Raw genomic sequence first — 27174 nt, 5'->3', positions numbered from 1 at the left:
TCCCAAGGTATATGTATATATGTGTGTATGTGTGTGTTTGTATGTGTGTGTGTGTATACATATAGCCATGGTTTATAACATTGAGCTCTCCCTGTATGGTTTTATGGACTCTCTGAAGTAGAGCTCCTTATCACACCCAGTAAGCTTTTGTGAGCTCTCCTGATGGGTCTCAAGCCCTGCATACTCTTTAGAATCATCTGTCATGTGTGGGCACCTGCAGGGCCCCTGTGCATCTTGCATGAGAGAGTTCCTCTGTCCTTCCCTGGGTTCTCACAACCTCAAGTTTTGCTCTCTAAGATTTTTTATTTATCATTACCTTTTGGAAAGTCCTTGGCATTTCTTTTTCTCCTTGAGGTGCTTTCATTTACTCTTAATGCTTATGTATTTTTTGACAGTTACTGCTTGATGCCCCCAGTAAGTAGGATTGTTGCTTTATTATACATAATCTGATCCCAGCCCTTCTCTCTCTCTCTCTTTCTTTAATGGCCAACAGTGTGCGGATGTGGCAGCTGCAGACTTGTCCTGTCCAATCCTTCGGGTACCTTTACTTCTCCGTGTTACCCTAATGACTACCCTAATACCCAGTCTTGTTCGTGGACCCTCCGAGCTCCTGCTGGCTACATCATTCAGATAACGTTCAATGACTTCGACATTGAAGAAGCTCCCAACTGTATCTATGACTCATTGTCCCTCGATAATGGAGAAAGCCAGACAAAATTCTGTGGAGCGACTGCCAAGGGCCTGTCATTTAACTCCAGCGTGAATGAGATGCATGTGTCTTTTTCAAGTGACTTTAGTATCCAGAAGAAAGGTTTCAACGCCAGCTACATCAGAGGTATGTAAACCACAGGCAGAGCCAACCTTCTGCTTCCATTTAAGATGTGCTGCAGTAAACACCAGGGCTGGAGAACAGAATTAGGCTCTTTTATGCGAATGCTCAGGATCAGGATTTAAGGGTGAAAAATCTATTAATAGTTTCTGAGAGTCCTCATTACCAAACTAAAACTACTAGATCCAAATCCTAGTTTCTTCAGAACTGAATTCTAGACTGTCTGTCTGCATAACATTTATTTATTTTATTTTCATATTTGTATTCTCTTAATTTTGTTTTTAGCTGAGGTCTTCTTTTTGAGCTGTGACTGGTCTAGAACTTGCTCAGTAGATCAGGTTAGCCTTGAACTCACAGAGCTGATGGCCTTTGCTTTCCAAGTATGTCACATGACCAGCTCTGCTTTAAAAAGTCCACTGGTAATAATGAAGACTTGTAATTTTAATATCACCTCAGCATAAGCTTTAAACATCTCTGTTTAGAAATTATTTTATTTTGGACATATACGATGCTTCCCTTAAAATAAATTTACTAGAAGACAAACAGAAATTTAATGTGTAAGAAAAAGGGAGGAGTACAAAAATTCTGAATGAATGAGATTTGCCTGGAAATATTTGAGAGAGTCAAAGGTAAATATTAGTGAAAGCTGGTTTGTGTTCAGAAAGTATTTAAGAAATATCCTATTTTTAAAATACAAAATATACAAATGAAATCACTCTGAAATTAGCCCCTTCCTAATTTGGTAATTTTGTTTCTTAATTTTTAATGTTTGTGTAAAGAAATTTAAAAAAAATACAAACATGGTTGTCCCTGGGTGGGATTGCCTATTGTTATTTTTGGTGTAAGACCATTTGTAAAAGTTAGGTGTTCAAGGCTAGGTAGAGAAAAGGGATAGCAATGACTCACCGATTAAGTAAAAAGTTCATTGGAAGAACATGGTAGAGTTCTGAGAGACACTTCACATCTTGCATCTTGGCTCATGTTCTAGAATTATGTTATGTTTTTATACTTTCTCCTAGTTGCTGTGTCCTTGAGGAATCAAAAGGTCATTTTGCCCCAGACATTAGATGCTTACCAGGTATCAGTTGCAAAAAGCATCTCCATTCCAGAACTCAAAGCTTTCACACTCTGTTTTGAAGCCTCCAAAGTTGGCAATGAAGATGATGACTGGACAGCTTTCTCCTACTCAGACGAGTCCCTTACACAGTCGCTCAGTCTTGAAAAGGCCAGCAATGGCTACTTCCTGTCCATTTCTGGCTCAAGATGCTTGTTGAACAGTGCATTACCTGTGAAAGAAAAAGAGGACATCTTCACAGAAAATTTGGAGCAGCTCTGTCTTGTGTGGAATAATTCTTGGGGCTCCATTGGTATAAATTTCAAAAAGAACTATGAAACAGTTCCATGTGATTCCACCATCAGTGCTGTCGTGCCCGGGGATGGGACATTGCTGTTGGGCTCCGACAGAGAAGAGATCGCCTCTCTAAAGGGCAGCATCTATAACTTTCGACTTTGGAATTTTACCATGGATCTGAAATCCCTCTCCAACCTCAGCTGTAGTGTGTCTGGGAATGTCATAGACTGGCACAATGACTTTTGGAGCATCTCAACCCAAGCTCTGAAAGCTGAGAGCAACCTGAGCTGTGGTAAGACTTAATGTTCTTCATGGTCTTAGCATTGTTTGGTGAAAATGCTCATTGTTAAGAAATCATATATGCAAGGCTGGAGAGATGGCTCAGCCATTTAAAGGCTAGGCTCACAACCAAAAATATAAGAAATTATATATGCATGTTTGTATGTCGACTCCTACACAGAGCTCCTTTAACTTCAGAAAACCTTACCAGTTCAGCGATTCATAGCATGCATATGATGATGAACCATGCTTACTTACTTAGTGAAAGTGGGTTTTCCATTTTTTTAAATTAGGTATTTATTTCATTTACATTTCCAATGCTATCCCAAAAGTCCCCCACACGCTCCCCCACCCACTCCCCCACCCACCCACTCCCCCACCCACCCACTCCCACTTCTTGGCCCTGGCGTTACCCTGTACTGAGGCATATAAAGTTTGCACGACCAATGGGCCTCTCTTTCCACTGATGGCCAACTAGGCCATCTTCTGCTACATATGCAGCTAGAGAAATGAGCTCTGGGGGTACTGGTTAGTTCATATTGTTGTTCCACCTATAGGGTTGCAGATCCCCCCAGCTCCTTGGGTACTTTCTCTAGCTCCTCCATTGGGGGCCCTGTGATCCATCCAATAGCTGACTGTGAACATCCACTTCTGTGTTTGCTAGACCCTAGCATAGCCTCACAAGAGACAGCTATATCTGGGTCCTTTCAGCAAAATCTTGCTAGTGTATGCAATGGTGTCAATGTTGGGTTTTCCATTTTTAAGAATTCCCCAGGTCAGCTTATCACTGACCAGTCTAAATGATTAAACAAAAGATGAAAGCCCTGGCACTCGACTTAAACCACAAGAAACTAATATGTAAGTTGTAATCTTTTCCTGACCAAAATGCTACCCTAATATACCGATCCTTATGATTCTAGAACAGAATTTCAGTTGCATTACCTAAATCAGCAGTCACTGTGTAGGACAGTGTTTATTCAGTGAGGGTCACTTTCTATTTTATAGAAATTTTGCATTAATCTAGAATTATGAATTTTTTCATTGATCTTTTATCACTATTTGACAGCAAACATTGGTGGTTCATTTCAAAAATTCTTCTCTCCCAGTTGTTTCTAGGAGACTTCAATTGTGGCAACATTGGAAATAACTGAATGCAAATTATTTAGGAAAATAATTAATATTGAAGTAGACTTCTATTCAGTATTCTTTATATCATACAAGTTAATTCTAGAAATCGTGTTTTATTGTAGCACTGATTTAAACACCCACAAAAAAATGGTTCTGGTATCAATTTAAAACGTGACAACATGGGTTCTTAGGTGCTAGTGTCATATATTTTAGTTAAAGAGAGAGGCCTGCAATTCAAAAGAATTTGTATGTGACGCTGGAGAAAATCCTCTACACCAGGGTTTGTCAAAAGTGGGAGAGCTCGTGGGAGACAAATTGCTTTATGAATAAAGTTTTATAGGAACACAACTAGGCCCATAGATCTATGTACTTTAGGCGGCTGTGATTATACCAACAGGGCTAAATTGTCTGAGAGTGACAGACATAGCATGCTCCGCCATCTTAAAATAAAATCAGTTCCTGCAAGTTTTGATGTTTATTGTCAATAGTCAAGAGTAAAAACATGAGCCCCCAACTAGCCAAGAATCCTAAGAGTGGCTGAAGCTCACACTTGGAGCAGCAGTAGGGAAGAAGATACTGGAGAGGAGGTGAAGCCCACGGAGGCGGGAGGTGGAGATATACCTTCATGTGCTCGCCACCTGCACTTCTTACCCAGGATGCTTCTCAATGGTGACTTTGTTTCCAACACTCAAAAATTAGATTCCACATAAAATGAATTATTTGATATTCTTGGCAAACACAAATGCTAGGCTAGTGTTTCTGCATGGATACCACAGCTAGAGCAAAGTGGTAGCTAGTCCCTTTGAAGAGGTTTTAGAGTTCACCTCAGTGTTCATCACATTTGTAACCCCAACCCCCCAGTCTTGTTGGCTTTTCCTCTTTAGGCTTTCTGTCTGACCCTGGTTGGCATTTGAACTGGAAGATCTCAATTGAGACCACTCTTTTTGCTTTAATTAGGAAAATAAAGCATATAATTGATCAGTTGTTGAAGTGGCTAGTTTGCTTAACACACTCTTCAGCACTATATCCCTGGCAATGTCACCTTTGAAAGCACTTTTTAATTAGTTAAAACTATTTTAATTGACAAAAGTGCATGTTGTGTAGCATGATATTTTGCTATAAAAATTGTGAAGTGACTAATCCAAACTAGTACATCCTACTTAGTCATATATTCATGACTAAGTGAGAAAAATCTAAGTCTTTATCAATTCTCTTTTAGTGTTTTGCATTCAAGGAAAAGAACACAGAGACTGATTACACTGTTAGTCCTTTCTGGGAAAATTCAAGCACATACTACATCATTTTTAACTGCAACTGTTATGCAGTATAATAGATTCTCTAATCTCATTACACCTAGAATTGTATCCTTTGGTTGATAATCTCTAGTCCCTTTGACCCACCTTCTGCCCTCAAGGCCATGTGAATCACAATTGTGCTTTATTTCTCTGATTTCAACTTCTTGGGATTCCACACATAAGTGAGATCATGCCTTCCTTCTATTTTCTTAAACACTGCCTCTGAGTTAAAACACTACCTCATCCTAAAGCCTGAAGATTATCGGAACTTATCAAATGAGTGCTCACATATCTTAGTCATCTACAAAGTAAGTCCACAAAATGATGTCATCATAAGACAGCACACTCTTACAGACTCAGTGCAGTCGATTCTCATTAACTTTATAGCAGTTATCGCAACATTCCATGGTGACACTACCCCCAACCTCCAACTGTGTGCACCCAGATGTCTTTTTTTTCCTTTTACCCAGATGTCTTTCTGTGCCTGTCAGGAGGATTGGTGGGAGAAGGAAATGCCTGCTGCTTAATGATCAAACTCAGGCTGAAAAATCCAAGTCACTTATTAACGGGCAGGAAATACCTGTACCAGATTGTATCTTGGCCTTGTTGGTTAAGCAAAACTTCAGTAATCAAGAAAAATAAAGGGTGTTCTGTTAACATTTTAACCTCCTTTTTTTTCCCCCCAGAAAATATTGTGATTGCTGTTTAGGGTCAACATAATTCCCTAAGCTTTCAGTGAGTACAGTAACCAATGGGAAAGTGCAGTCTCATTCCTTACATTCCAGAAGACTGGCAAAGTCTGCCAAGTATTGACTATTCTAGTATCCACTTGTGGTAGAAAAAGAATATGTTTTCCATCTGTGTGTGCCTGGATAAATTACAAAAAGAGAAAGTAAGGGGCTAAGACAGAACAGATCACATTGAGTATATAACGACGCTGTTATCTGTCACACATTAAATATAAAACTAATGTCCTCGATAACTGTTTCAATAGTTTTATCATCATGCTATTTTTGCTTTCCTATACTTTTCTAAGTATTTTTGGACTGTCTCTGAATTTAATTTTTCTTAGCTGGTTTGTCTTTTAAAAAAAAATCAGTCAATCTCGTCTGTTCTTTTGTGATACAAGCATTGCATTATCAATAGTTCTTTTGAAACCTTAGACATCTTTATTTTTCCTAGAACAGTTTTCAAACATACCCAGTTTTATGACCTTCAGGCACAGGTCATTTCCTTTTCTGACCCTTTAATTATAGGTACAAGTATCTGCATGTTATGATTACAGTGTAGACACTGGAGACTGCCCTTTGCTTTTCACAGAGAACAGACAGTACTTTCTCTGCTGGTTTTATTTATTCAACTGATTACTGCTCTTTCCTGAGGAGTGGTATAGTATAATTCAGTGAACAGTCTAAGTCCAAGCAAATTGCATGTATTTATCCAGCAGTTCTTAGGCACTTTCCTATCTTTGTCACTGTGGATGTAGAGATAAGAGACGGTTGTAAGTATTCTGTCATTACTCTTTCCTAGAAATTTATGGATTTTTTTCAATGGACTTTAGTTCTCATCTCTAAATTTCTGCTTCTGATCACTAACTCCCCAATTCCCATCCTTTCATCATTAACTAAATAATACACTATAATCCTGACTTACAGAGCTCTAAAATTCGATTACTGGTCCTTAGTTTCATGTACAACCAATTACTGAGTTCACCATTGGTTGATTATTAGATCATTTTTAACTGAAATTATAATTGCGTTATCATGAGAAGCACATTACTCTTTGAGGGGGCTCAAACTCATGAAGAACATAGATGATCTTCAGAAATAATTGTATATACAAAATAATAATAAAATAGTAATAAAATAGGACTGTAGAAATGTCAAAGGACCTGAGTTGGAATCATAGAACCCACCTAAAAAGACTATAATTATTTACCTGTAATCCTAACAGTGGGCAGTCAGGGAAAGGTCTCTGGGGCACACTAGGCTGTGTAATAAAATCAGTGAGTTCCATGTTGAATCGGAGATTCTGCATCAAAAGATAACATGGAAGGCAATTGAGGTCCTCCACACACATGTACACATCCATTTACATGTAAATATAATCATACCAACCTACATATACATACACATCCACTATAATACAAGAAAGAAAAATGTAAAATATAAAATCATAAAATAATTTAATATATTGACTTATGAGAAATTATAAAATTTATCTTAGTAACAACAACAAAGAGAAACTTGGAAAACATTTCTTTCTGACTTTCTACCACTAACTGGACTATGATTAAAATTATTAAGAAGATATGTGCTAAGCTGCTGGCTACACATCAGTCCATTTTAGCACACCCTGTATAATAATAGTGACTCCTTTCACTAGTGTGACTGGGAGGAGAGTAGAAAGAGTAGAAGCCCAAAGACTTAGAGGGTTTTTTTTTGTTTTTGTTTTTTGTTTTTGTTGTTGTTGTTGTTGTTTATTTGTTTTTTAACCGACTGCCTGTTTCCTCTTCTGAGACAGAATCCCTGACTGGTGCTGCTCTGAAATTTCCTGGGTACCAATGATAAGCTTGGTGTGATCCTCCTATTCCACCTCCCAAGTGCTAGGATGTGTGCAGCCATGCCTGTCCAAACTAGTGGGACTAGAACTCAAGGTTTCATGGGTTCTAGGCAGGGACTCTACCCACTGAGCTGTATCCCCAGTCCTAACTTCCCATTTTCAAGATTTCTTTACTTTAACGCATAACATGTGACTCTAAATTTTTCTGTTAGCTAACAAGCTTTAAGTACTTTTGGGTAGACTCAAAGGCTAGAGCAAGAATACACACTGAGATCACTTAAGTACTGCTGATTGATGACTGATAGGTCATTCTCCCAAAGGAGAGTTTGTCTCTTTTTCAGTCTTCCAACTTGTAAATCTGTAAGTGTTGCCATCTCATCTAGGCTCCCACCAGTTACCTAGGAACAGCCAGGTGTGCCTGACTCACTATAAAAGGGGATGCTTGCCCCCTTCTCACTCTTTTGCTCTCTTCTCTTGCTCTCTTACCCTCTTCCCTGTCTCTCCCCATTCCACTCCCTCTTCTCTCCCCATGGTGGCCTTTACTCCTCTAACCACCCCTCCTCGGCCTCTCTCTGTCTCTACTACCTCCTCAAATCCTGATCCCCTTCCCCTAAATAAAGTCTATTCTATGCTGCTATACCATTATATGGCTGGTCCCTCAGGAGAAAGGGATGCCTCAGTATGGGCCCACAGAAGCACCCCCTTCCCCCACACCATACCGAGTCTCCACCAAACATATCCCTGGCTTCATTTTCTTTTTAGAAAACACAATAGTAAGCCTAGAAAACTGGGCAAAGAAAGTACAACTGAGTATCAAATGAAAAGTTTGTGTATGTTGCCGACATATTTCCTTATTTATCTGAGATGCTGTCTCGCTATGCTCACCAGCCTGGCCTTGAACTCCTGGGCTCACGTGCTCCTTCTGAATTAACCTCCCAGGCAGCTGAGATGACAACAGCACTTCAACAAACCTCAGCAGGGATTTATGTATCTGTTTATGTAGTTCCACATATTTATAACGAAAGAGTGTAATTTCCTTCTAATTAATTAGGTCATTTGCTTTTGTGCCATTCTCACTTAAAATAATTCAAATGTAATTTCTATTGCTCCAGGAGACCATAATACAATAGTATCTATTCAGTATTTATACAATGCTAGCAATTTGATAAACTTGGCCTTCCTCTAGAGAGAACAACTAATTAAAATATTCAGAAGTGAATGTTTACAGTTTTAGCTGAAAGGAAGCCCCAGATTGAAATGTATACAATGAAGCTGATAAAATGGTCAAGATCTTGTTTTAAATCATGGCTCTTCTGACATTCTCCGTCCTGTCACCTCTGAGCTCTTGGACAGACATACTGCAGTGGACATGGAGTTAGCCTAAGAACTCCTTTCCCACAACCTTGTCCCTTATCTTTCTTTGTCTTGGAGAGATACCATATCGGCTCCAGAAGCCTCCAAGGAGCCCTGGACTGCCAGCATTGTATGTAATCTGAGAACTACAGCAACCTCATCCAAGGCTCTCCATAGTGTTGTGTTACAAAGCTGAGAGTCACGGGAGTCTGATAGGCTTGTTAGTTTTCTAGAAGTCCTGTCTAAAACATGAATGAAGGCCTGTAGAATTGAAGTCCTGGAAAGAATGGACATGTGCAATGGGCAGCAAGCTCCCGAGATAAGGTTCTCCCTCTCTGCAGCCTCCCTCCACTTCGCCACATCACACGCCTTTCCCAGGGTCCACTCTGGCTTAGGTTTTCAGTCTTCACAACTCCCCTTCCCTATCTCTGCTTCCGTGCACAAGCAGGCTTCCTCCTGTGGCATTAACTCCCCAAACCTCTGAGTTTCATTGTTCCCACGAGACTGACCCTGATTCCAGAAGCGCGCAGTTAAAGGTCTTTTCAGTCTTTATCACTTCAGCCTCCCGGTTCCACTCATTGTTGCCACACCCTCCTTTCAATGTTCGTTACTAAAGTTCTGTGAAGCCACCTTGACAAGGGGCTGTCTTTATCTCCCCAGATCTCTGCCCTGGAAACTTAACTATGGCCATAGCTGAAGTCTGATTCAATTCTCTTCTCAAACCTATACTCTGGAGAACACAAACCCTTCAGTACCTCTTGTTGACTGGTGCCTTACAGAAACAGTTTCTCATGTGTGCATTAGAGATGTTCAATGGCAAATGACTTCCCTTGCCAGACACAACAGAAGATAATTCCCCTCTCACTATTTCCTTTCTCCACTTATGAGGTCATCACGCCCAGTTTCTCAAGTTGAAAACCTGCAAATTACTCTTCCTTTCCTCTTCCTCTTTCCAACGTCACTGAATCTTACACAATCTGTCTTCACCATTTCTTGTGCCCATTCATTTCTGTCTCTCTTCTTGATACTCAGGATGTCAAGCCTGAATAATTAATATTCTTTTGCCTTCTTGCACCCTGCTCCCACATCAAAAAAAATTGTTTTTCAAATGATAGTCTATAGTTTCACCAGGTGCCCCTTCATTTATTTCAATTGCTTCTACTAAAAAAAGAGTTCAGACACTTAGCTGTCATTCATAATGCATTCAGTAACTTGTGTAGTGAAGCTTGAGCATGCATCCCTACCGTGTATGGGATTCCGCACTAGGAGAAAGACTCAGTCCTGCTGTTGTATACTAGACAGTCTTCCACAGGCTGCACTGATATACATCTGGCTATGCCCACACATTTCTGTAATTACTACAGCGGTGCCAAGTGTGTACATTCCCGGACCTCTTCAGTGCCTCCTAGGCATATGTTTCAGAAATCCTGTCCAGTTGCCTGGGTGCTCTGGCAACCCCAGTACCTGAGTGCTGGTGTCCTGCTCACTCTTCTCTTCCATCATGGCTTCCAGCACGGAAGCCCTTCCCTAGACATTAGGCATATGTTACAGTAAGGCACCTTACACTGGTGCCTCTCTGACAGTTGACATGGCAGCACTAGACATTAGGCATATGTTACAGTAAGGCACCTTACACTGGTGCCTCTCTGACAGTTGGCATGGCAGCAGGAATTTTTCTCCCCGCCATTACTCAGAAAGTGTAGATACAGTGTCTGTGTTGGTTGCAGGAACCTATGAAGTAGTTTCTTGCCAGTAAATGGCACATGATAGACCTGCCTGTAGGGCTGGCCTTTTCTGATGTGTCACAGTCCTTTCCATGAGCCTGAGACATCTGAGAAAGAGGAAACCATACCTTCCTAGATGCCATTAAACTGTTGACATGTTTTCTGCTTGTGTATCTGTCACTTACCTAATTAGACATTCTCTGTGAGCTCATACGCCCGCTTTGTCTTCACATAGTATTCCCATGAGAAAGTTGGGCACATGTTTAAACATTAGAATGAATTCACCACTACACTAGTACTCTACACTGTATATATATATATATATATATATATATATATATATATATATAGAGAGAGAGAGAGAGAGTATGTGGTGTATTATATATGTATGTATGCATAATTAAGTATTTGAGTCTTTATTCAAGTGACATATTATTTGCACTAAGTTTAGCCCATAACCATGACAGGAAGATTTAATGCCACAAAGAGCATCTAATATTTCTATTAGAAAATCAGTTCAGTGCCTGTTTCCTGTTGAGGAGGCATCAGAGAAAGCTTGAAACCACACAAAACAAGACTGACTGGAAATCCCGGAAAGATACTTGTGGAATTAGAGTTTGTATAATTGTGTTTATATGCAAAAAATCAGCATTTTATGAGTAATTCAAATTATCCAAGTTCTGTTTTGAAGTGGACCCTGAATGTTCATATTATTTTATTTACATGAATTGCTACCTGAGTTTCATAGTTCATTATTCAAAAAAAATCCCCAAATGTTTTACATAAACTTTAAGGGATAATCATGCTTTTTTATTTCAGGTACATATGGCTGAAGTACTGAGCCCAAGAGTTTCAGGGCAATGTGAATTCTTCAATTTTGCATTTAAGGAAAGTCAGACACAGCCACCATAAAAGACAGTTTCCTGTGGGTGCAGTTGTGGCAGTAGACTCTCTGAAGGCTGTTTCTGCTTTATCGATCACATGATTGACAATATTTCCCTTTTGGTTTACATCAGCAAATCACAAGCTAAATTTGCATATGCTTCTGTGTTCATCAAGGTTCCTACCTGATCCAGCTTCCTGCAGCAGAGCTGACAAACTGTTCAGAACTTGGGACTCTCTGTCAAGGTATGGAGCCGACATCATCCCTCAACCCCTTTCCTGTTCTTAATTCTTGCTGTTTGGGAGGTTGTAGTTTCACTGTTTTGTATCTTAATGTTCATCTGAAAAGCCAGAAACAGCAAAACAGAATTTCTGGATGTGTTTTGGTCGTGTTGCACAAATAATGTGCTATCAGGACATTTTGGCCATGTTGGCCACATTTCCATAAAGTATGGGTTTTCTAAATGTGAATGGCGCTCAACAACAGTTCATTTCACCTCTCCCCATGTTTCTTCTCTGATTACTGTAAGCATCTTGGATATGCAGTTATACAGTATTTTGAAGCAGTACTCATACTCATAAATTTCGGGGAATGGATATTGAATATTTAGAAAATATTTGAAGATGAGGTCATGAGGCACTTCATGTTATATTATATATCTTAAATCTTAAGATAAATATAGTTACATTAAGTTAATGTTAATATTAACTGTGTTAATTATTTTGATCCTTAATGACTGTATTTTGAATAAAATTGCTTTATGTACTAAGTGGTTGCATGCTAATAACAGAGTTACACATGTGTGTAATATATAACATATATTACATTATATTAATATATAATAGCATAAATGTGCTGCCTTAAATGTATCATTTTGCCATCTAATACTTTGTGACCCATTTTCATCCATTGTCATGTTGCATATTACATGCCTGTATAAACTGCAGCACCTTCTGTGTTCCCCATGAAACTCATGGGAATGCTTTTCCATATATGGTGGCTTGGTTAAGAGGATCATGGCACAAAGGTGACAGGTTAGAAGTGATTTCAAGCCAGATAGAGCAAGGAGTAAACTCATTATTTTTTGGATTTTCCATCTAAGATACATGATTAATATTACCAATCAATTCTCCATGTTAATTGAATTTTTTTTCTTTCCATGAACGTTGTGTAATTATGAAGTAGTTATATAAAATAGAGCAGAAGATCTTTGATGTGAAGGCTTCAAAAATCTTAATTTATTTCTTATTATTTTAATAAAAGTATCTAAAGCATTCATTCCATAGACCAAAGGACCAGAAACTCAGCTTTTTCTTGTTTTATACCTTGTTTTTTCCTTAATGAATAAAAAAAGCATTTTCACAATGCATTTACATTAAGATGATCACAGTTTTTCACAATTAACAAAACCATCAAAGTAATTTCCATTCTTAAATTTTTTAATTCTCAAATGGAAATTATTTTGCCAGCTGTGGTGGCTCATGCCTTTATTCCAGCACTCCAGAGGCAGAGGTAGGAAGATTTCTATAAATTCAAGGCCAGTCTGGTCTACAAAATGAGTTTCAGGACAGCCAGGGCTGTTACACAGAGAAACCCTGTCTCAAAAAACAAAGACAAGAACAAACAAACAAATAAAATAAAGAAAAGAAAATTATTATAGCATTATTGTAGCTACATACATTTTACCTCAAAAAGTTTGGCATTTTCTTTGGTGCCATAAGAAGGTAATTTTCTAGATCTTTCTTCATTATTTTCTACTTCATTTATTATTTTTTATTTTCTTAATTAATTCTTAAAAATTATGATTTTATTATTTTATTTTATTTTATTTTATTAGTTATTTTTGGCAGTTTATTTCTCTAGTCTTTGTATATCAATGAAGGGGTGAATCAGTAAAAGTCTAAGGTTGATCTATGCAGAGTGCCTGCTTTTGAACTTGCTTTAAGCTGATTCTTCACGTTCCACAGAAAGCCTTGCTTCTTTTTTTTTTTTTTGCATTTAGTTTATTGTATTAATAGCATGAAGTAGTATTGACTCTCCTGTGCATCTTCATAAACTATCTGTAGACTGCTTATCCATATTAACTGTTTTATGCTCCTTGTAAAATTGCATCTCTCTCATCTTTATTACCAGCTACTGTAAGCCCTCCTTCTACTCCACCACCCACTGTCACCACTAATATCCCCGTTACTAACAGAGTCCATAAACAAAAGAATGGTAAGATTCATTTGGTAAGATACTATGTGTGATATGTCTGGAGTATGTGAAATTGTATCCTGAGAGTGGGAATGTAGAATGTTCCAGCAAACCTCTATGATCGGCAACACGTGGTTCAGTTGTGCACGTGAAGACTAGGAAAGCAATCATCACCTCTGGTCCCAGCCGAACCAATGGCTCTGAGGACTTCTTCACACTGAGGTTAAAAATTGGGTAATGGTGGTGGTGGTGCATGTCTTTAATCCCAGGACTCGGGAGCAGAGGCAGGCAGATTGCTCTGAGTTCGAAGACAGCCTGGTCTACAGAGTGAGTCCTGGACAACCAGGAGTACACAGAGAAACCCTGTCTCAAAACTATCCCCCAACCCCAAAAAGGAAAGAAAAAGTCATTTAATTGAAAGGAATTAATTTTCATTTTAATATGTCTGAGAGAAAAAGAAGTGCACTTCTTTATATAGTGTTTTTGTCAAATTGTTACAATTGAGAAACTTTCTGTTTGCTTGAGAAACAGATTTCTCTGTGTATCCCAGAGGGCAACACAGAGAGGCTGGACAGTATCAAGGGTACCACCCGAGGAAACAGATTTTAAAAGAGTGTTATGATATGTTAGAGACCTGAGACTTGGCATTTAATTTTTCATGGAAGTCAGCTTTGCGCTTAAGCCCTTACAACATTTATATCAGTGGTCATGGCAACAGGTTGTACCTTTTAATCACTTCTTGATGAACACTGGTTAGCATGCATTTTCAGTAAGTCACCAACAGGGTTTTGTATTTTTTTATGGGGGGGGGGGCTGTGCTTAACTCCAGGGTTCTACACATTAGGCAAGTGCCTGCCTCTGAGCTCTACTTGGAGCCCCAATTTTTGAAAGACAAAATTGCAAGTAATTTCCAGTATAGACTGCCCTTTTTTCTCCATTTGTATTTTTCTGTTGGTGCTAACCATACTTTTCAAAGGTGGCAGTTACATCTTTTAAGAAACCAGTAGAGAAAAAGCCAGGTGTCTTTATAATACACATACAGATCACATACATAGCCATGTGCAATTTGAAGTTAGTGGCTTCAGTTTCTTCTGACAAAAACGAATTCCGATCAAGAGACTGCCTTCAACACAGTAATATTCTCAAATATGAGATACTAGAGGCAAAGGAGTTTTATAAAATCCAGTCCTCTAGCATGTAAGATCAAAACATCTGTAATATATCACCAGGGTTCCAAACCCCAGGGAAAATAAAATAAACTTACATACTTCGCTTCTATTTTCCACTTAGGGCTTCAGGGGTTACACCAACTTCCTCAGTAAGGACATTTACATTGGAAGTATGGAATAGTTTGCATGTAACATAGATATAAATTTCATTAGGGCTATAAAGACATCGAATCAAGGAAGTGTTTGTGGTTATTCTGCTAGCTACACCATGGAGATTTATGGTACTAGCTCCACGTCCCCCAAGCAAGCAGTCACAGCAGCTCCACTTTCCAGTGCATATTTCACATGGACTCCTGCCAGCAGATGGGAATATTATAATTCTAACTAAGTATTTCCCTCTTTGTATGAACACACAAAGAGCCTCTGTGGCACTCACCCTCTAGAACTGATACATCCTTTGCTGCCCGAGAACGTTGACATGACTGCTTCAGAGCCCTTGACTTTGTGCTTTGGAGCTGTATTCATTTGATCGTACAGTTTCTGACACTCTTGAAGAGAGCCTTGTTCAGGCCATCCCTCTCTGCGTCATAACCTTCACTGAAGTTGCAACAAAGCAGGCAGATATTAGAGTCACTTAAAATGGCCTATAGTGACCACACTCATAAAGAAGAATCTAATTCAGATGACTGTTGTGGTTAACATATAATTTTAATAGTAAAAATTTGGGATTCCAAATATTTGTTTTTACCATCTTAGCAATTTAATCATATTCTTGAACCATGTGCTTCTCTTACATCGGCCACCCACTCTTTTCTCTGTATTTATATAGAATTTCATTCTTCTATAATGGTGGTCTCACTTCAGAAGTGAAAACTTAAAGGAAGTGCGGGGACACAGTGCTCCACAGCTATCTTTTATATTCCACTGCACTTCTGGGGGCTTACAGCCTGACACCTTCATTATTTTCCTAAAAATGGAGAAGTCACCAAAGTGTTCCAGACAAAAGATATTCACATAAATTTTCCCTCTGTTCTAATTTAAAATAATTGAGGATAGATTATTTTTTCTATGTAAATAAGGAGAAGTTACCAAAGTGTTCCAGACAAAAGATATTCACATAAATTTTCCCTCTGTTCTAATTTAAAATAATTGAGGATAGATTATTTTTTCTATGTAAATAAATCACATTTATGTCAAGTCTCAGAACCTCTAATGTCATTCACATATTATCAACATCTCTTTATCCTTTGAGAAAATGTTACAGTAAACATTCTCAGGCTTTCCATCTGATAGATTAGAAAAATCATGCTTTTCCATGACTGGAAAGATGACTGAGACAACTGTCAAATCTACCTAACCCAGCCCTTTTAACTCTGAGTTATCAGAATTTTACTGAGTTCATCAATTATAATCTACCAGTGTAGGGAGAGAGGGAGAGATACAGAGACAGAGAGAGAGAGAGAGAGAGAGAGAGAGAGAGAGAGAGAGAGAGAGCACTAGACCACTTGACAATCAAATAGTCTAATTCACTATGCCAATCAAATTACTTCTAATTGTCGTGTTCCTACTTGCATTTGCAAAGCTCCTTTCAACATTTTAAATAAAATTTGCACCCAATTTCTAGTATTAAACCAAGAGAGTTTGGTCCAATTTTTATAGATAGTCTAGGTATTTCCACAAATAATGAATCTTTGCCCCATCTCCTTGACCTTCTTGCAAAATGCTGCTGGCATGCTGATTACTCTCAAATGATGCTGTTTGTGATTGAACCTGCACCAATCCTACTGACTCGCAACTCAACTAAGGGATCAATCCCACCTGTCCTCATTCTTCTGAAACTCCAGTTCACAAGTGCTAATTCCAATGTTCCTTCCAATTTCTCACGTGTGTTCAGCTAGCCAAATCACAAATTCGCTTATAGGACATTTGTGGGCGTCCACAGGTCATTACATGACAGATGTATAAAGAAGTTGGGCATATAAGGCTCTGCAGATTGCCATTTGTAGTATAAATGCAGCTGCATAATTGTCTCCTTGTCAGTTTGGAAGAATTGTCTGAACTCTAAAGTAACATATGAGTTGGATTTTTGCTTTGTCTTTTCAAATAAATACACTTCATTCCATCATTTCAACCCTGTATTTTGTAGCTTTAATGATGATTTTCATGCTCCTCAAGAAACTTGGATGTTTCCACGGAGAGAGGCCTACAGTAGTGAGCACTACTTTAATGCCCTCTCTGCAGCAGCTCTTTGAAGTTTTATACAGATAGAAGAGTTACTGACTGGAAAGTAGATAGATATCTACTTAGTTAGTCTGCTCTTCCTTTTTAAAAAATCCTATCATAGGCTCATTTAAGTCACGTGGATGCATGAGGATGTGCAGTTGGCTCTGATACTAGAATACCATGCCAGTTTTCTATCTGTACACAGTGACCTGCTGCTTTGATAACATCAGGAAGCCTGGTTGTGTTTCTTAATAGAGTTTTCCCTAGTGACAATGTTTAAACAAATTAATTTTTCGAAAACCACCCTCTCCGTCACCAGACCACCAGTAGAGACTCCACGTTTTTTAGTTCTTTCGGTGCCTTTTAAATGTAGCATACAATTACCCACTGAATACATAACTCAAAAAAGTTTTAAATAAGTAACAAGTAAGCCCCACTGAGTTTCTAGCTAACTTTCTATTTCTGAGGTTTCCAAGCAGAGATTACTTGATAATTAATCATAACACAAAAGAATCTGAAATACGGACAGTAGTTTTTCTGGAATACTAATCTATTTGTATCTCTCCTAAGCACTAAGTTTTTCTGAGGCTGAAGGTTTCATTTTATGGAATCAATGAACTGAAAAAGAGGGGAGCAGGAAACGTTTAAAATGCAAAGAAACTGCACTAAATATTTGGGTGCTTCCATAAATTTTCAGAAATGTCAGTGGTTAAAATATTGGCATTTTTACTGCTTTGTAATCTTTTCAATGTAAGGGAAAAATAATTACTTATATTTAGTACTCCATCTAGTGGTAGCCTTTAGATACTCTTCAGGGATCTGCCACTGTTAGAGACTATCTGTTGGATGCTGGCACACATGGCCTTCCGCAGCTTGAATAGCCTCCAAGGCACTCAGCAGGTCCATGTTTTGATGAGATGAGACCTACAGTGTAGGTTTTTATAAAATTTGCCTTATTGCCATCTCTTTTTACATGTGTTGTAAATAGTTGCCATTTGGAACATGCTCTGGGGAAACTAAAATTGAAGATTACTAAAGCCGTAGGAGTCTTAGATACTGACACAACCTCGCCTGTATAAATTAAGCTCACCAGTCTCCGAACTCAGTTTTCCATCTTTGCAGAGCTGCATGAGAAGATAGAAATACCTATTGTGTCACATGAGACTTACAGGACTGGGATTTGCATTTTTTTCTATAGCTGAGACTTTCCAGAAACATAATTTTATCTATTTTTGCTCTGCTTCCCCAAAATTTTCATTGAATGGATTGTTCAGCATTAATTATATATTTTCAGATATTTTATACTTTTTACTTAAAATGTACCTAAAAACATGGAAAAAGATGAATAATAATGATAGACATTAATTTCCCCCTTCTTTTTAACTTCTATTTTAAAAGGATGCCCCCTGAGCTCCCATTGGCTATTTTGTGTGCCTTGTGGCACACAACTGGCTGCTGTAGCTTACCAAGCCCTTTCTCATGAGCTCAGTTTTCATGAGGACAATGAGACTCAACACTTGAAAGAACCCTAAAGCCCAAATACAGCCTTCTTTTCAGAATTTGGTTTTCTCTATAAGTCCCATTAAGCCAACTAAGATTCTACCTATAAATATTAGCTTTCTCCTCTCTACCTTGGTAAAGAGACTGTCCTTAGAAATTAAATGAAATCCGACCCAATACTTTAACTAGAAGTGTGTGCTTTAGTGGGGAGAGGGACATGAGGAAGAGTGGTGGTGTGTCTGAGGAAATTGCTGCTTCATTTCCAGTATAAATCTTGCCAAGAACCCCACTTACTGTTTCTCGTTCTCAAACTACCACTTTTAATCATATCCAAAAAACCATAATTTCATATTATCAGAAATCAAACCTCACATGGGAAAATTATCACTTCATCAGTCCGAGGTATCAGGAATCTATAGAAGTAAAAAGACAGCTTGCAATTGCTACCACAGTCTTAACCAAGTGATAATTTAGAAGCAATGAAATAGCTACAAAAGTACACTAATCAGGAGCTACTTCTAAGTGGTTGCAACAGTAATTTTCACATCAAAATTGGCCCCAAACTTCCTGCACCTGTGTGTCCTTTAATTATATGCAATGACGTGATGATGAATTTGTATTGTTTGTTCCACAAGTAAAATATAATTAATTGTTAATACTATTTCCAATGTGCAGACGGAATAAAGTATCGAATATCTGTTGTGATTCACAATGACTTTAATCACCCTGAAGTAAAAGTGCAGACCAAAGTAGCAGAATGGGTAAGTGAGGTTATTCTATTGACTTTTCACTTTAAAACTGTATCTTCTTTATAGATCTTAAAGATTTTGAATGAAACCAACAAATAATGCTTAATAATAATAATAATTAATAGAGGACTGAAGAAGGGGCTTAGTGGTCAAAAGTGGATATTGCTTTTTCAGACCTAGTTTCAGTTCCCAGCGCCCACTTCTGGAGGCTCACAAACACCTGCCTCTCCAGCGGATCTTCCTTCCGCCCTCTTCTGGTTACTGTGGCTACTGCACTATGTGCCTGCCCACCCACCCTACGTCAGACACACATACATAATTAAACATAAAATAGAAAACTTTAAAACAGTATATGACAAGACAGAAACAAGGTCTTGTGTTTCTGTATAGGAAGAGAGATGCATGTGGGTACAGAATACAAAACTGAGCCTAAGTAATCTTCATGGATCAAAACAATAACTATGTGCTCAGTTTACAGATTGAAAGCAGGCTGTGGGAAAGGGTGCCTCCTTGCGTCCCTCTTTCTTTCCACAGTGTTCTTTTTATTTATTTTTACAGGAAGAATGATTTCTAAAATTAAATTATTTATTTTCATTATCGAGCTATTGGTAATATTACTAATCGTGAAAATGAACTCTAACTAGGAACCTTGCCACTAGACTGGGTGCGATTTTACATTACATTCAGTCCTGCATGGTTTGCATCTCAGCATCATTGTCATCTGAGGGTAAGATTTATTATCTACCTTCATCTGTGATTTAGGTTTCCAAAAAAGTTGTTTGAAAACAGCAAGGGTGAGTGAAATCCCCAATACCCATTACAGGGTGGGGTCATTGAACCTGGAAACACAAAATTTGACAGACCTCTTTAGTATTTTGGATTATAGATGATAAACCAGTGAAGTCTATACAAATATTCCAAACTCAGGGGGAAAATCAGAAATCTTAAATACTTTTGACCCAAGTACTAAATTTAGATAAAACACAAACAGCCTAATTATACACAAGATAATTATCATTATTTTGCCAAAATTTTCTAGAATTTTCATTCCATTTTAATAATATTTACAATAAAAACTAAAGACGTATATGAACTATGACCTAAAGAAGATGACTTAAAGATAGCAGGATTTGGTGTTAACACACAAAATTGGCATAGTCCCCATGCCTTTGGGTTTCATCAAAGACATATTTTTCTGTTTATACTTTTTATCGTTACTGATGTGATTTCATCTCAATATTTATTACATGCAAACTAAAGAAGGTGTTAGTCGAGAGGTTGTTACTAGAGTATTAGATAGACAGGAAATGACATTGTTCCCACTTCACTAGCTTGAATCTTGGATGAGATCTCTGTTGATTAGCCGATGATGCAGGAAAGCTCTTTCTCCCCTTCAAACTTCTTTATAAATGAGAAGGTGGCGTTGGGGTGGGGTGTAGTGTCTGCTTCATTGGTTCATTTGAAGATTGAAAGGGGTGGCACACATCCCATGGCTGCCTGGTCCTGCAGTCCTTCCTTTATGTTTTGCTCCTGTGGTTCTGCAGCCTCCCCCCATGGTCTTTGCACTGAGGACAACTCATCTTTTGGAGGGAAGACAACCTTGACTCACAAAAGAATGTTTTGAAGCACTACTGAAACTCATCCTTTTCCATTCTGTCTTCCAGCTCAATTCAACCTTTCAGAATTGGAACTACACTGTTTATGTGGTTAATATAAGGTACATGCAACTTATTATTTGAGAAATGTCAATATTTAATTTTCCACTCCTCCCCTCTCTGGCTGTATCTGAATACAGATATGTGCGTATGGTACCAATATGTGAACTGGATCAATATATTATGTGCTTTGATTTATCAAAATTTAGAAAAGATACTCAGAGATGGAAATTGTTTGTCTTTCCTTAGTAGACCACACTGAGTGTGCATTGGGTGTGTCACCCCAGTGCAGAGACTACTTTCCTACAAAATAAGACATTGACAATCTGCATACACCCTCCTTTTTTAAAAAAAGGAACTTTCATTATTTTTCAACTTAATTTCTTTCACCAAACATGGCCCATCCAGGCTCCCATGATGATGCTTTCATAATCCCATACTTAAACCTCAGAGATGCATGGCACAGGGGAGGGGTCAAGTTGTCCAATAAGTTCGGGGGTAGGCGAAGCAGATTCTTTCTTGGAGTGTCTTAGGGTCCGTGATGTCCTAAAATCCACCATGGGACTCCAGGAGATCACAGATGCGCAGTTATCCCACTCTACAGCCCTGGGCACCACAGAACACACATTTGGGAAAGTTGTATTAGAGTCTCCATCCTCTTCAGTCTCTCAGCTACCACAGTTTTGCTACTGACCAGACACAATGGATGAGCTTGGTAACAGATACATGTATCTGTCTTTACAGTTTTCACCAAAAAGTAGGAGAGGACAGGATGAAAGTCAAGAGAGACATCATGGACGATGACAAAAGGTAATAGCAAGGAGACCTGGAAAGTGTGCTGGGCTTTTTTTAAATTTGGTTTTGTTTGTTGTTGCTGCTGCTGCTGCTGTTGTTGTTGTTTTCCCCTGGCTCATGACTTTGGCTGTCTGGAGGAAACATGAAACAGTGATCAGGGAGAATGTTTTCATTGCCCAGTCCATCCAGCTTATCTCCTTAGCATGGCTGCATGCTACATTTTTCTCATATGTGATGCTGAAAGGGAAAACGAGTAGAAATGTAAGTCTGCAGAAAGTCTTTGAGAAGCAGGGCACTTAAGAGGGATGGTGAGCAAGGCTAACATCTGTAGCCCGTCAAAACCCACAACTACCTGTTCAAAATCCCCAAAAGTCCTTCATAGGCCATACCCATAGCTCATGGGTAGGAGGCAAAAGTCAGGGTGTATTAATAGCACCTGCATAGCATTTATTATGTCCTAGGTTCTAGCCTCAGAACTATACCCCAAATAGCTCTATTTTAAGATTCTACTGACATGGGATGGCACATAAAAATAGGAATAATAGGAGCCAAGTATTTAATATCTGCCATCATCACTATTTTTAAAGTTTCCATTTTAAAATTTGTTTCAGGATCATGACTTAACCACATAGGTGATTAATGGCTGCTCACAGCGTGCACCACCAGTTGGCACAAAGGATCAGCCTTTCAGATTGCTGCAAAGTAAACAATTAAACCCTTGAACTAAAGAAAAAAAAGTTGTCTTAGGGTTGTGTATCTGATCTCCATAGAACTGTGAAAATCATTTGGAAGGCTAATATTTTTAGAAAGGTCACTAGGTTTTAATTTACTGATCTGATGTCATAAAAATGCAGCCATTGGGTGGTGAAATGGCTCACTGGGTAAACATGCATGACCTGAGTTTGATCCCCAGAACCTACAGTGTGGAAGGAGAAAAACAACTCGTACTGCTTATCCTCTGACCTCCACATGTGTTCTATAGAACACACCACACACACACATACACACACACACACACACACACACACACACACACACCACATGCATTCCAAAATATAATTAAGCATTTCTTTTAAAACCGAAAAAAAAATAGCCCAGCCTTGAAGACAATGATGTATTGCTACCATGAGAAATACACATAAAATTTTATTTGAGAGTTGACCAGAAAACTTTTATTATTTTCCGTTCCTATTTAATATTTCAGAAACAAATGTTTTAAGCCTTGTCATTTCTATATATGTGGTCAATAAACCGAACCACACTGTCTGATTAGGTTTTTATTGTGACATTCATTTTCCTTTATGATCTGAAAACAGAGTAACATATTTCAGGATGGTAAATGATAAAACTTCTTCTCTTTCTCCTAGGAAGGTGATGTTTTCACGCAGTCATTACTACATCATGTTGAGCTTCCATCAATGGGTCCAGCAGCAGCTAGGATCCACTATGGGTGTTTATCTAACATTTGGGACAATCCTAGCTTGGAGTATGACCATTGGAACCCTTCCTTAGGAACTAAGCATTCCCCCAGCTTACTCATAGAGGTTCCTCTATTCCTGATAACACTAGACATCAGCTACAGTGGGTGTGGGCCAGAATCTCAGAAGCTCTTGCATGGAAGAAATATAAATAAATAAAATCTCCATTTCCTGGTCTTTCAAACCAGTGAATAATTTCACAGAAAATTATAGGGCAAATGAACCAATCTTATTTGTGGGAAAATCCACTTACTTGATTTTTCCTTTGTTAAAAATTCTCAGCATTGTCTTTTTTATAGCTTCCCCCTCTTTTCAGAAACCTATTCTCTGCTGCTCTTGTGCTCGCTGACAAAGTCCTAGGTTTCCTTTCGCACAGGCTACTCCATTCCTTTCCCCAAACTCGTCCTTTCAATCTAGTCTTGCAGCTTGAGCATCAGATAATGCTGTTGCATATCATTGCTTGGACAGGCAAGGAACCTGAAACCACAGAGTGTCTGTCTGGCTTCTACAAATAATGACTGGCTGATAGCAACAAAGATAGACCTTGACCGTTGTGGAACCATAGAGCAGTTTCTGTTTTCAGATGGGGAAGGAAAATAGCACAGATAAGGATTGTGAAAATGCTGGCTACTTCTTGAATGGTTCGTGTTATTCATGTATTGAATACACCCACAATACATTGGAAGGTTCCCACAGTACATCAGGGTGTTGTCCTGAACAAGGCTGTGAGTTCTCGGGAACCAGAGAGGCAATGCTTTCCTTCCAACAGCCATTTAATCACCAGACACCTTATCGTATGCCAGTTAGGAAATGATCAAGGGTTCACTGTACACCAAGTGTCCACATCGATGCTGGCCTCATGCTGAAGTCTGGCTTATGCATGAGTGTTAAGTGGTGGCTTATTTTAGAAGTGAAAGCCGTTGAGAGAAGAGCAGTGACTTTGTCCTTGAGATTTGTTTTTTGAGGACCCGCCATGCAGCTACTTCACCTACCCTTGAACAATGACTACTTTACTTATTCCTTATTTTTCTTTTGACGTCACATATGTTCTCATTCTTTATTTACTTCTATTCTTAATGACAGCATTTCATAAATTGAGTGTTCCATCCTCTGTACTTTGAGGAAGCCTGCCTCCTCTTCTCTTGGGCGAGTGAATAGCAACCATTCTGGATAATAGAGTGACAGTCTGTTACTTTCTTCATTTCTCTTCAGAATACGGAGGGAATGTAAATGCAGCACTCTCACATAAAGCAGTAAAAAGCTTTCTCCTTTCCCTGCCTCAGGGACCTCCATCTCAGTGCTGAACTTTACCTTTCAGGTTTGCTATTGGTAAAAGCTGAGGTTATGGCTTAGTTGTATGTTTTGACAGGGGTTTTTAAATCTTCCTCTGTGATTCCTACATCATTTTGATTCCTACATTACTTTGATTCAGATATTTTTCAAGGTCACACATTCTAAAACCATTTGCAGAAGTGTAGTAACCAAACTGTATATTTTGAGTGTTCATTTTACAATTTTTCACCATACAGAGCATTTGTAAAAGCTCCCTCTATGGGCATGCATCATATTTGTAAATAATAGTACAACAATTTCAAGAGTCCAGTATAAATTCGATTTTTCCCTCTGAATTTTTATGTTTTGAGCATACAGAAACAAGGCAGAATTAAGTATATGTCCCCTTTTGAGTTAAGTGGATGCTATAAATATTATTATATAATATATAAACTATATATATTAAATATATAAATATTTCTTTAAAAACTGGGGTGCCATGATAAAATCCTAAGGAACTATCTTGTAAAATCTGTCCGGGTAGTGCAAACACTATAATTTGTACCACAGAGAAGGGCCAACACTTCCTTTTTTTTTTTTTTTTTCTTTTTTGGTTTTTCAAGACAGGGTTTCTGTATAGCCCTGGCTGTCCTGGAACTCACTCTGTAGACCAGGCTGGTCTCAAACTCAGAAATCCACCTACCTCTGCCTACCAAGTTCTGGGATTAAAGGCATGCACCATCACTGCCCAGCTAAGGACCAAGACTCCTTAATTGATCTTTTCAGTCTCTATGTGTCACAGTGTCTGGCTTACAGTTTCAGAGGTCCAGTCAGCCCATAATCATCATGGCAAGAACCATAGGAGCATGCACGCAGACATGGTACTGGAGAGCTGAGAATTCTTCATCTTGATCGGAAGGCAGCCAGAAGAAGACCTTTCTGTAGGCAGCCAGAAAGAGGCTTTCTTCTGTAGTGGGTGGAGCTTTGAGCATAGGATCTCAAAGCCCACCCCCACAGTGGCACATGTCCTCCAACAAGGCCACACCTCCGAATAGTGCCATTTCTCTGGGGCCAAGCATATTCAAATCACCACACATGGCATCCATGTTCTATTTCTCCCACCAAAAAAATTTTGAGTCAGTGAGCAACCCCGGGAGCACGAGATCTCTATTGTATTTTTTTATAGGTTGGTGCTCTGGGCTCTTCTAGTCTACAATGCTACCAATAACGTCAGCCTGAATGAAGAGAAGATTAAACAAAAGCTTATGACAAACAATGCATCACTAGAGGATGGACTGAGGCTGTGTGAAGTCGACGTGAACCAGCTGGGTACGTGATCAGCTTGTGTGATTTACAGATGTAGAATTAAGTAACACACACACATTCTTCTTTTGTTATCTGTCTGTATAAAGTATATTTTTAATGGTGAAATTTCCTATATAGAGACTGTTAAAAATGTATAACTTCATTAAAGATGGTCTCAATACTTTGGAATCTAAGGGAATGAAGGAGGCAGCCTGTTTGTATTTATCTTTTCTCATCCTAAAAGGAGCAAAGTACCAGAATAATCTTAACTATCATTGGCTTCCACTTACAGGAGTAAAACACTGTCTATATGCATTTACAAGAACTCATAAAATAACCACTGTAGATAAGTCCCTTACTATAAAACGTCTCTTACTGTTGTATTCTTTGTCTGTGAATGATGATATTATCTTCACTGGAGCAAGTCAGGAATCTTGAACAGAGAATCAATTTTCAGCAACATACCTTCCACATCCTAAGCTCCCATGATACATGTGGCAAAGCCTATACTTTCCCAAGCACCCATGCCCCTTCGTAGTCAGATCATGTGCACACCCTTTACTATAATGACCCACTCACCTTCACCTATATAACTTTAGTGATAGCCATGAATTCACCTCTTCCTAGAGGTCTTTTCTGAAGTCATCACATATAACACACATCACCATTGTTTAGCCTTTGCTTCGTATTGTTAAGAAACCTCATGCTTCACCCACCTCAGAAGAGTATAGTCTCTTTTTGGACTTATCTGCATTCTTATGCATGTTTTCTGTAAGTATTTTGATCTTTAGCATAAGATAGCATCTTTTTGGGGGGGGTAAATTTTAGTGGTATACTTTTACAAACAAATAACTAAAACCATACACAACAAAAACAATCGCTCCGGTGTTGTTCTAGGAGCAATTATATTCTAACTAGGGACTTTCATAGAAATTGGGACAAAAGAAGGTTTTGCTGCTTTGCCTCTGGTGCACTAAGAAGTTGAAGTAAGGATATGGGGACTGCTATATCCTTCACCCCTAGAGCTTGCTACCAACCAGGGCTAGATCCAGTGCAATAAACGCCCACTTCTGAAACCACCTGCCCATCTCCATTCAATGTCAACACACAGAGTTACAAAGACCATCAGAGAGGTGGATATGTGTAAATAGCAGCCACAGTCATGAAGTACTAAACAGTATCTGGGGCTTTGTGAAAGTACATGCTTTCTCACAAGCAGGCTTCCAGAGAGCAGCCAGAACTCCCATTTCATACTCAAGGGTCTCTCTGCAAAGAAGCACTGGAACAAATGGCAGGAAACACAAGACCACACAACCCTGAGGGACCACCCACATCTGTCCTCAAAAGGTGGATGATCTCAGGACAGCTTTCTGTGCATACCTGGATATTTAATTTATACTAGTTGTTTCATATTGTTTTATACATTTC

The 27174-nt window shown here is 38.7% G+C and overlaps 1 protein-coding gene across 4 annotated transcripts in view; it reads left to right on the top strand.

Moving 5' to 3' along the window:
- The window catches only part of Adgrg6 (adhesion G protein-coupled receptor G6), a 138965-nt gene that overhangs the window by 71806 nt on the left and 39985 nt on the right, over positions 1 to 27174 (top strand). For 3 of the 4 annotated variants that reach the window (XM_085842658.1, XM_085842657.1, XM_085842659.1), the window contains exons 3-10: positions 494 to 835; positions 1849 to 2472; positions 11581 to 11649; positions 13538 to 13621; positions 19168 to 19253; positions 20906 to 20958; positions 21641 to 21706; positions 25628 to 25770. In XM_085842658.1, coding sequence (XP_085698784.1) covers positions 494 to 835; positions 1849 to 2472; positions 11581 to 11649; positions 13538 to 13621; positions 19168 to 19253; positions 20906 to 20958; positions 21641 to 21706; positions 25628 to 25770 — 1467 coding nt within the window. The remainder of the gene's footprint in view (positions 1 to 493; positions 836 to 1848; positions 2473 to 11580; positions 11650 to 13537; positions 13622 to 19167; positions 19254 to 20905; positions 20959 to 21640; positions 21707 to 25627; positions 25771 to 27174) is intronic. The other variant, XM_021174750.3, reaches the window with a different exon arrangement.

This window comes from Mus caroli, unplaced genomic scaffold (genome assembly GCF_978045245.1).
Source record: "Mus caroli unplaced genomic scaffold, Mus_caroli_1 scaffold_9, whole genome shotgun sequence".
Classification (NCBI taxonomy): domain Eukaryota; kingdom Metazoa; phylum Chordata; class Mammalia; order Rodentia; family Muridae; genus Mus; species Mus caroli.
The sequence above is the reverse complement of the archived record's forward strand: the minus strand, read 5'-3'. Positions and strand labels throughout refer to the sequence as shown.